Source organism: Symsagittifera roscoffensis, chromosome 1, assembly GCF_963678635.1.
Source record: "Symsagittifera roscoffensis chromosome 1, txSymRosc1.1, whole genome shotgun sequence".
In the NCBI taxonomy this organism is placed as follows: Eukaryota; Metazoa; Xenacoelomorpha; order Acoela; family Convolutidae; genus Symsagittifera; species Symsagittifera roscoffensis.
The window spans coordinates 96,561,197-96,569,997 of record NC_087062.1 but is presented as its reverse complement, the minus strand read 5'-3'; the positions used below and the strand labels follow the sequence as shown (position 1 = coordinate 96,569,997).

At 40.2% G+C, this 8,801-nt stretch overlaps 2 protein-coding genes across 2 annotated transcripts in view; both read right to left on the bottom strand.

Moving 5' to 3' along the window:
- Window positions 1-5,903: 5,903 nt before the first annotated feature.
- Window positions 5,904-6,470, bottom strand: LOC134841149 (L-xylulose reductase-like). The gene is made up of 2 exons (XM_063856954.1): window positions 6,293-6,470; window positions 5,904-6,088 (listed from the first exon to the last, which is right to left on the bottom strand). Exons 1-2 carry the CDS (start codon window positions 6,468-6,470, stop codon window positions 5,904-5,906), a joined length of 363 nt encoding a protein of 120 aa, XP_063713024.1.
- Window positions 6,471-7,037: 567 nt separating this feature from the next.
- Window positions 7,038-8,801, bottom strand: part of LOC134841141 (3-oxoacyl-[acyl-carrier-protein] reductase FabG-like) — a 4,224-nt gene continuing 2,460 nt past the window's right edge. Inside the window, exons 2-5 of the mRNA XM_063856942.1 lie at window positions 8,215-8,420; window positions 7,768-8,014; window positions 7,463-7,608; window positions 7,038-7,222 (exon numbers count right to left, since the gene is read on the bottom strand). Of these exons, the coding sequence (XP_063713012.1) occupies window positions 7,038-7,222; window positions 7,463-7,608; window positions 7,768-8,014; window positions 8,215-8,420 (784 nt within the window). The remainder of the gene's footprint in view (window positions 7,223-7,462; window positions 7,609-7,767; window positions 8,015-8,214; window positions 8,421-8,801) is intronic.

Below are 8,801 nucleotides of genomic sequence, written 5' to 3'. Positions count from 1 at the left end.
TCCGCGCCCCACACAACTGCTAACATCTCCAATTCATTCGTTGAGTAATTTTTTTCTGCTGCGTTTAAATACCGGGATGCGAATGATACCGGCCGCCAACCGTCGGAATTAAGTTGCTCAAGAACCGCTCCGAGCCCATTATGGCTAGCGTCACACACAATTCTTGTGTCTCTGTGTATATCAAAGTGCCGAAGTTCCACTATATTGGCCACTTGCTTTTTCAGGTTCTCGAATGATATTTGACATTCATCGCTCCAGATATAATCGTTTTTCCGGCTTAATAATGGGCGTAATGACGCTGATGATTCCGCGAGCGCCGAAAGGTATTTGTGCAAACTGTGAATGGAGCCCATGAACGATTTAAGTTGTGACACCGTTTTCGGTGCTTTCAGCGATTCGATCGGATCGGTTTTTCGGACGAGTGGTGTTATTCCTGTACGGGTTATTTTGTGCCCCAACCATTCACATTCTTTCCGCGCAAATTGGCATTTAGTGAGCTTAAGTGCCATGTTTTCGCGATCCAGCTTCCGCAAAATTTTTTCAACTGTCGAGATATGCTCGATATCCGTGCCTTTGGTGACCACCAAGATGTCATCAATAAATGCATGTGCCTGCGGAAATTCCGAAAGAATCGTGTCCATTACTCGTTGAAATTCAGCTGGCATGGTAGTAAGGCCGTAGAACCCCGTACGAAAGCGGTACGTGCCCGTTGATTTTCCTCCCACCAGCGAAAAATTGCATTGAACGCTCGTTTCCGGGCTAAGTGGTAATTGGCCGTACGCGTACGTAAGATCCATACTAGAAAAATATACGTCCCCTGGTTTCCGTTCGCTAATGGTTTGTCCTACCGTATCCATAAGCTCCTCTATATTCGGCATTTGGTATTTATTTTTGTGGACTTGCTTGTTCAACTCCCTTGATTCTAGCGCTAATTTTACTGATCCGTCCTTTTTCACTGTTATTACAATCGGAGAAACAAAATATTTATCTGAACATTCCTTTAGCTTTTCAATGTGTCCTTGCCGTAAAAGTTTATCAATTTCTTTATCAACCTTTTCTTGCAACGTGATGGGCACTCTACGTCCTTTTTGTTGAATTGGTGTTAACGTTTCGAAAAAATCCGCGTGTACCTTATAATTCTTAATTTTTCCGACTCTGTTAAAAAGATTTTCAAACTGCTTACTGAAGTAGATCTGCCAGTTGTCCAGTGAGTCCTCCACATCCGTCTCCTCAACTGTGACTTGGTCGCTCTGTACCGACATCACATTTTCGTCCGGTGCCTTCTGCACGATCTGTAATCCAAGATTTGGCATTAGGTCTCTTCCGATAATTGATGGTCTGCTTCCTCCAATCACTCTGATGTTTGCGTTGATCACCCATCCGTTTGTTTTTCAATCGTACGTTCATCGTTCCTAGTAGTCTTAAGGGGTTGTTTCCGTAATCCCTGAACTCCTCGTCCTCCGGTGCCGGTGCCTTCACCTTGACGCCTGCGGTACCCAACGTTCGTTTCAATTCCCCGATGGTGAATATCGAAATCGGTGATCCACTGTCTATCCAAACGTTCGTTTGCTTTCCATTTACTTTAATTGGTAGTCGGGCGCCGGCCACTTTTAGATCTGTTTCTTTCCGAGATCTGATGGCCATAACAACGCAATCTCCTGAGCTATCCGAATCCCACGATCGTTGCTTCTTGGCCGGTGAATTAACCCAGCCGACGGAATTCTCATGCTGAGAATATGTATCCTCCGCGTCGCCTATTTCAGTAGCTTCCATATCTTCCTGATTTTGGATCAGTCCCACTGCCGGTCTTCCCGGATTATTTCGTTTTCCCCTACAAGTCCTTTCGTAATGTCCTGTCTTCCTGCTGAAATTACACGTTGCATTTTTCGCTGGACACGTTGTGAGGTGTTCCGGAGTAAAGTTCGGTTGGTCACAATTATAGCATCTTCTGAGACCACCCCCTCTCATTCCTGCTCGCCCCCTGAATGATCCACGGCCCCGCGATCTGTTGTTTCTGTAACCTCCTCGAATGGCCCCCACTGGTTCCGTCTTGATTTGGAACGCTCCAGCTCCGCCGGCAGTGCCACTAGTTCCTCCCCCGGTTATCGATCCGTATGACTTTGCATATTTATATCCGCGTTCATATGAAAGTGCAATACGATACACCTCCTCTGGTGTCTTCGTTGAGCGACATAGCTCATTTTGGGCCTCCCTATTGTTCATGTTCACGATGAACACATCCCGCAAAATCCTGGTCTCCAATGCTCCAAAATTACATCGAGCGGCCAACCCACTCAACACTGAATGGAACTGTTCTAGTGATTCTCCTATTTGTTGCTTTCGTGCCAATAGTTGGAATGTCTCATACGTTTCGTTTCGTTCCTTCCGAAATTCGGTTTCAATAGTATCCACCACTCTAGAATACCTTGTTGCAGATAAGTCCAGGTGTGGTTTTCTCTTATGTAGCTCATCCTGTCCTTTCTCCCCCAGACATAAATACAAGTTCGAGATAAGTGTTTGCTCCGACGCCAGGCGATTTTTCCCATCTACCTCCGCTGGTAAATCCGCAATTTGTGCTTCTGTTAACGTACTGGCATAATAGAAGTTCTTAGGGTTTAAACTGTATTTGGCCACCATCCCCCATTGAAATCGATTGAACCAAAACTCACATAGCATTGGTGGTTCTGCAAGCGTCGAGGGCCAAAACGATGTAATTCCCAGTGGGTTCTTCCCCCCACTTTGGCCTGTTGGCTGCGCCATGTGAAAAGACGGTTTCGAGATATGAATTAAATGTCTTGTTAATAAGCAAACCGTAGTTCAGAAAGTTAGTCAGAGACAATAAGATAGCTGTCATCCGAAGGTGACAGACAAACTCCGAAGGTTAAATACCGGTTAGCGCCAGACAGATAATTGAAATAGATAACACGACTAGAATTGAAACATGAACTAAATTTAGATACTATGACAGAGTAAATACGAGAAAAAACTGAGCAACCACCGTTCGATATTTGTTCACAAAAAAACGTACAAACCAAAAATTATTTACTAAAGGGAATTTTTTTTATCTGATATTTATGAACAGGTAGTAGTCGTTTGGTTTAAAAAATGTTTTTCAAAATCTTCAATTCAACCGAAGTGAGCAAAATAGGTTACTTACATTACATTTATGAAACTTACTTTTTTGTGAAAAATGCTGTTTTCCGCACGCAAAAAATCCCAATACTTTTTCTTGAAAAATGCTTTCTCGTGTTTCGAAAAAAATGACTCGTGTTAGAATTACAACGCTTTCGGAACAGTGAATTGATCGCTTTTCAAAAAGCCGTTTGTCGTCGCTTCCGCTTTTTCGAAAACCGCTTTTCGCTTATACCGCTTAATTGAGTATTAAATATTCGCTTTCTTCCGCTTTCAAGAGAAACGAATGATGATGAAGTTAATTCAAATAACTTTGAGGTACAAACGATTCTCGGAAACAATTGGACATAAATAAATACAAAGGATTACAGTATAAGTTGAGGTTTAAGTGATTTTGGTATTCTGTTGCGTTGTATATGACGTAATGAACACGTTTTGCCTTTGCCTCAAGGCCTTAAGGTTAAAATTTTGACCCGTGTTACATTACGACGTAATGCGCATAAGCTAGCATGGCTCAGCCGCTTATTTCATATCCAGTCGCGCTTTTATCGCTTTTACACCGCTTTTCTGAAAATCGGTGCGCTTTCACCGCTTTCGCTTTTTTTGGCTGCATTTCCGCTGTTTCAAACCGCGTTAGTTTAAAGCGGTCAATACCAAGGGCTGGAAAATGTCAATTGGCAACAGTTTTGTCAATTATTCAAAAGTTTTGTCAATTAATTGAATTGGTCGGGGAAAAAATGTCAACTAATCAATTAATTGGACAATTTTTTCCCCTAAAAATTACAAAAAACCTGATTTTAACGTAAGAAGGAGCACAGAGCAACATGGAAAATTGATTTAAAAGTCTTTGTTTTTAAGATTAGGACGTAAATTTGGAGTGTCAAAGAAACTTTTCAGTTGATACTGTGTTCACTGAGTATATTACTGAGTCAATTTACGCATTTTGCAAAGCTTGGCTACGAAATTACCAGTTACGTCATGAACATGTAACGTACCAGATGCCAGCATACACATACCAATTAATTGCAATTAATTGCTCACAGGGTGTCAATTGTCAACTAGAACAATAGCAAGCTACATGGACCTGTTTGATTAGTTTTTGGTATTGATAAATGGTTATTGTAGCAACGTAATTAATCGTTCTTGAAAGTTTCAGGGAATTTGTAGTGATCGTTTTTGACAAATATCGTAATAACCCCAATAAATGATGAAATAGGCTGTTTTTGGCTCCTTTCGAAGTCTTTTTCCCGTCCTCCAAATTTTTTTCCTCGCTTCGGGAGTTGCTTTCCTGGTATTGTAGTAACCTAATTAATATTTCTTGAAAGTTTCAGGGACTTTGTGAAGTTCATTTTTCACCAAAGACGAAAAAACCTCAAAAAAAAAACAAACCAGGTTGCTTTTGGCTCCTTTTGAAGTGTTTTTCCCATCCTCAAAAACTTTTCTCGATTCGGGAGTTGCTGTCCTGGTATTGTAGCAACGTAATTAATCTTTCCTGAAAGTTTCAGGGAATTGTAGGGTTCGTTTTTGACAAAATTCCATATAGTTTGCTATTGTTCTAGGGACAAAACACAAAGTATGATTTTCCCAACTTTTTCAATTTGCGATTTCACAAATTTGCGACGAAATTGAAACTACAAGTATGATTAACCAAAAGTACACAGAAAATTAAAACAGCACGAGTGATACTTAGTGCAAAGAAAAAAAATTCGCTGAGAAAAAAAGTGATAATTAGTGCACAGAAAATAATTGCGTTGAGGGACTTTGTGAAGTTCATTTTTCACCAAAGACGAAAAAGTGTCTCTCAACGCAATTATTTTCTGTGCACTAATTATCACTTTTTTTCTCAGCGAATTTTTCCAGCCTCCAAAAATATGGCCATTTTTACCCCCTTTGAAGTGTCTCTCAAGTGTCTCTCAACGCAATTATTTTCTGTGCACTAATTATCACTTTTTTTCTCAGCGAATTTTTCCAGCCTCCAAAAACATGGCCATTTTTACCCCCTTTGAAGTGTCTCTCAAGTGTCTCTCAACGCAATTATTTTCTGTGCACTAATTATCACTTTTTTTCTCAGCGAATTTTTCCAGCCTCCAAAAACATGGCCATTTTTACCCCCTTTGAAGTGTCTCTCAAGTGTCTCTCAACGCAATTATTTTCTGTGCACTAATTATCACTTTTTTTCTCAGCGAATTTTTCCAGCCTCCAAAAACATGGCCATTTTTACCCCCTTTGAAGTGTTTTGCCAGCCTCCAAAAACATTTTTCGTTTCAGGAGTTGTTTTTTTGGTATTTTAGCAACGTAATTAATCGTTCCTGAAAGTTTCAGGGAATTTGTGCGGGGCGTTTTTGAGTAAAGTCATAAAAACCTCAAAAAATGCCGAAAATGGCCATTTTTGACCCCTTTACACGTATTTTCCCAGCCTCCAAATATTTTTCTGCACTTGGGGGATGCTGTCCCTTGCTTGTGATAACCTAATTGATCATCCCTGAGAATTTCAAGGAATTTGTGGGGGCCGTTTTCGAGGAAAGTCGAAAAAACCTAAAAGCGTCTGAAAAAAAAACAAAAAAAAAATACCAATGAAAAATTTTTTTCACAATTTTGATAAGACCTGTTTAATAAATCAAACAGGAATTAATTTAAATTTGGCCGTGCCAATTAATTGACACAATTAATTGCAATTAAATTGGTCACCAATTGACATTTTCCAGCCCTTGGTCAATACACTGTTTTGGGAAAACGTTTCTCCCTCAAAATTCGAACTGTGGTTGCCTTGTCTATCTTGGACAAACGCAGTGTCTGCCACCGGTCACAGGTACTACAGACCCCGTCATAAAGCTGGCTCCGTCACTGGCCACAAAGGCAATGACACTGGCTATCTCTTCAGGCTGGGCAACTCGCTTCAACAAATGGGTTTTCTCACAATTCTCAATGAACACTTTATAGTCTTCTTCCGACATTCCTAGCAACCAAAAAAATATAACCAACATGTAAAACCAAATGTATATACAACTACTACAAACTGCAATTTTTCCATTTGACTGAACTTGCAGAAAACCCAAATTTTCGAAGGGCAAATTGATGGCAAATGACACAAAAATGGCAAAAATAGAGAGCAAAATTCTTTAAAATAAAAGGCAAACGGTGGTTTCCCTACTTATCATACCTGAATTTCTCTGTATAGGCGTAACTACAAGTCCAGGGTTAACGGAATTGACTCTAACTTCCGGTGCCAACTCCAGAGCCAGACACTGGGTCAGCATGTCCAGAGCAGCCTTCATCCAGCGACATACAATAGTTGGAGTGGCCCCGGAACGAGCGCATGGCAGCGAGGGAGGAGACATTGACTATTGAGGCACCCCCCTGATCTTGCATAGTTGTCAACAATGTTGAAAAGGTGTGCCCAAATATCATCCTAATAAACTACAATAAATTTATAATGGCATGGAAAAATGGCATTCAGCATGCACGTTTCATAAAAAATGTTAAGTTTTTCAAGTGAAACTTCGCGCCAAATAAATGCATGAAATTTTGCGCCATATTTGACAAATCTAGAAGGAACAAAACCTGATAAATCTCCAGTGATCGAAAGAATGTTTTCTGAAGGCATATAGACACTGCATTTCTTTGAAGTTTCCAATAATGCTTCTTCTTTTCTGCCTGTGATACACAACCCTGCGATACCCACTTTGGCAAAATATTCAGCGGTGACTGCTCCAATGCCAGAAGAGGCTCCAGTTATCAGGGCTACTTTCCCAGACAGCATTATCACACTAAAACCGGGTAATTCTCTTGAAAAAAATTACCAGCTAAATCTTGGAAATTTTAAACAAAAAAAACTTCATGGAGAAAGTGTCAGATAGATTTTTGGATTAAGTCCGAAACGAGGAGCACAAGAATGTTTTTGTTGATTATCTCGGGCACATAGCATGGCGGCCTCCGTCAATAGGTGTAATATTCCCAGTCATGAAACTGGCTTGATCACTTGCTAAGAAAGCGATAACGTTTGCAACTTCATCGGGCTGGCCCGGACGCCCCAAAGCATGGGTTGTCTGACTGTGCTTTAAAAAGTCCGAATAGGCTTCATCCGTCATACCTTGACAGCAGAATGCATAGAAGTTTGCCTTGACAAACAAAAACTCCAAAAAAGATTTCGAGAAAAATGTGATGAGAATGAGAAAAAGAATTCTCACCAAAATTTATGAAAATTTTTTTTTCAGCGAAAACATAGAAGTTAATGAATCACACGTTGGCGAAATACAATTGGCGTTTCCTCCAAAAAAAACATAAAAGTACTTTAAAACTCTGAAAATTTTGCTTTTCATAAGCATCCTGCCTGCTCGTTTGTGGACCTCAGTTTGAATCACACCGGGGTTAACAGAGTTCACCCGAACATCAGGTGCCAACTCTAGAGCTAGACACTGGGTAAACATATCCAGGGCAGCCTTGGACATACAGTAGGGACCCACATTGGCAAACGACCTGTATCAAAGCCATATTCCAATGCAGCTCCATTAAAAGTTGGGACAGTTTCATTTTAAAGGAGATAAAGTTATGCAGTAAAAGTCTCGTAGTAGAAAATAAGTTCATTTAGTTGAAAATACTGCACACAATTTTTTTCACTTGGCAAAAAATGGTTACCTTATTCCATTGACAGAGGACACATTAACGATTGATGCTTTTCCAGGATGTTTCTTCAAATGAGGAATAGCAAATTGAGTGAGGGCCACAATGGAACGCGCATTAATATTCATAACATTGTCGTAAACCGCAAGATGTGTGCTTTCGAACTTTCCAGTTGTAAGGATACCAGCACAGTTAACTAACACGTGAAGAGATTGAAACTTGGCAATTGTCTGTTCCACAAGATTCTTGCAAAAATCTTCGTCTGGAACCGAAACTTCGTGGATAAAATTTTTGGAATTTCGAAAAAAAAAATTCTGTAAGATTTTCTTAAGTTTTGCATCATAGCTGGGACTACCCGTTATGAATACTTATACTCATTGATAAAATGGCTCTTTTCAGGAAAGAGGTAGACCATTTGAAAAACCGATCATCAACTTTTAAAAAAATTGTTGAAAAAAACACCTGTAACATCTCCAGTCATTGTGAGAACATTTTCTAGTGCGATATGTACGCTGCATTTCAGCGATGTTTCCACTAAAGCTTCTTCGTTCCTGCCTGTGATACATAACCCTGCAATACCCTCTTTGGCAAAATACTCAGCGGTGGCTGCTCCAATGCCAGAAGAGGCCCCAGTTATCAGGGCTACTTTACCAGACAGCATTATCACACTAAAATTGGAAAATTCGACAATAAAACTATAGTCCAGAGCAAAACCATTATAATTTTCAAAAAAAATCGGCAAAAAAGTAAAGTTTTTGTCGGTTAAACTCTAAGCTTCAAGAGAAGATAACATTGAATTCTTCCATTGATTATCTCGGGCACATAGCGTGACGGCCTCCATCTACAGGTGTAATATTCCCTGTCATGAAACTAGCTTGATCACTTGCTAAGAAAGCGATAACATTCGCAACTTCCTGGGGAGTTCCAGGACGTCCCAAAGCATGTGTGGTCTGACTGTGCTTTAAGAAGTCTGTGTAGGCTTCATCCGTCATACCTTGACAGCAAGATGCATGAACTTTGGGTTGAAAAAAAGGTAAAATAATTTTGTA

Coding starts and splice junctions, on each gene's coding strand:
- LOC134841149 (XM_063856954.1), bottom strand. CDS start 6,470: ATGTCTCCTCCCTCGCTGCCATGCGCTCGTTCCGGGGCCACTCCAACT. Junction 6,089..6,292: donor GCCTATACAGAGAAATTCAG/GTATGATAAGTA, acceptor TTTGGTTGCTAG/GAATGTCGGAAGAAGACTAT.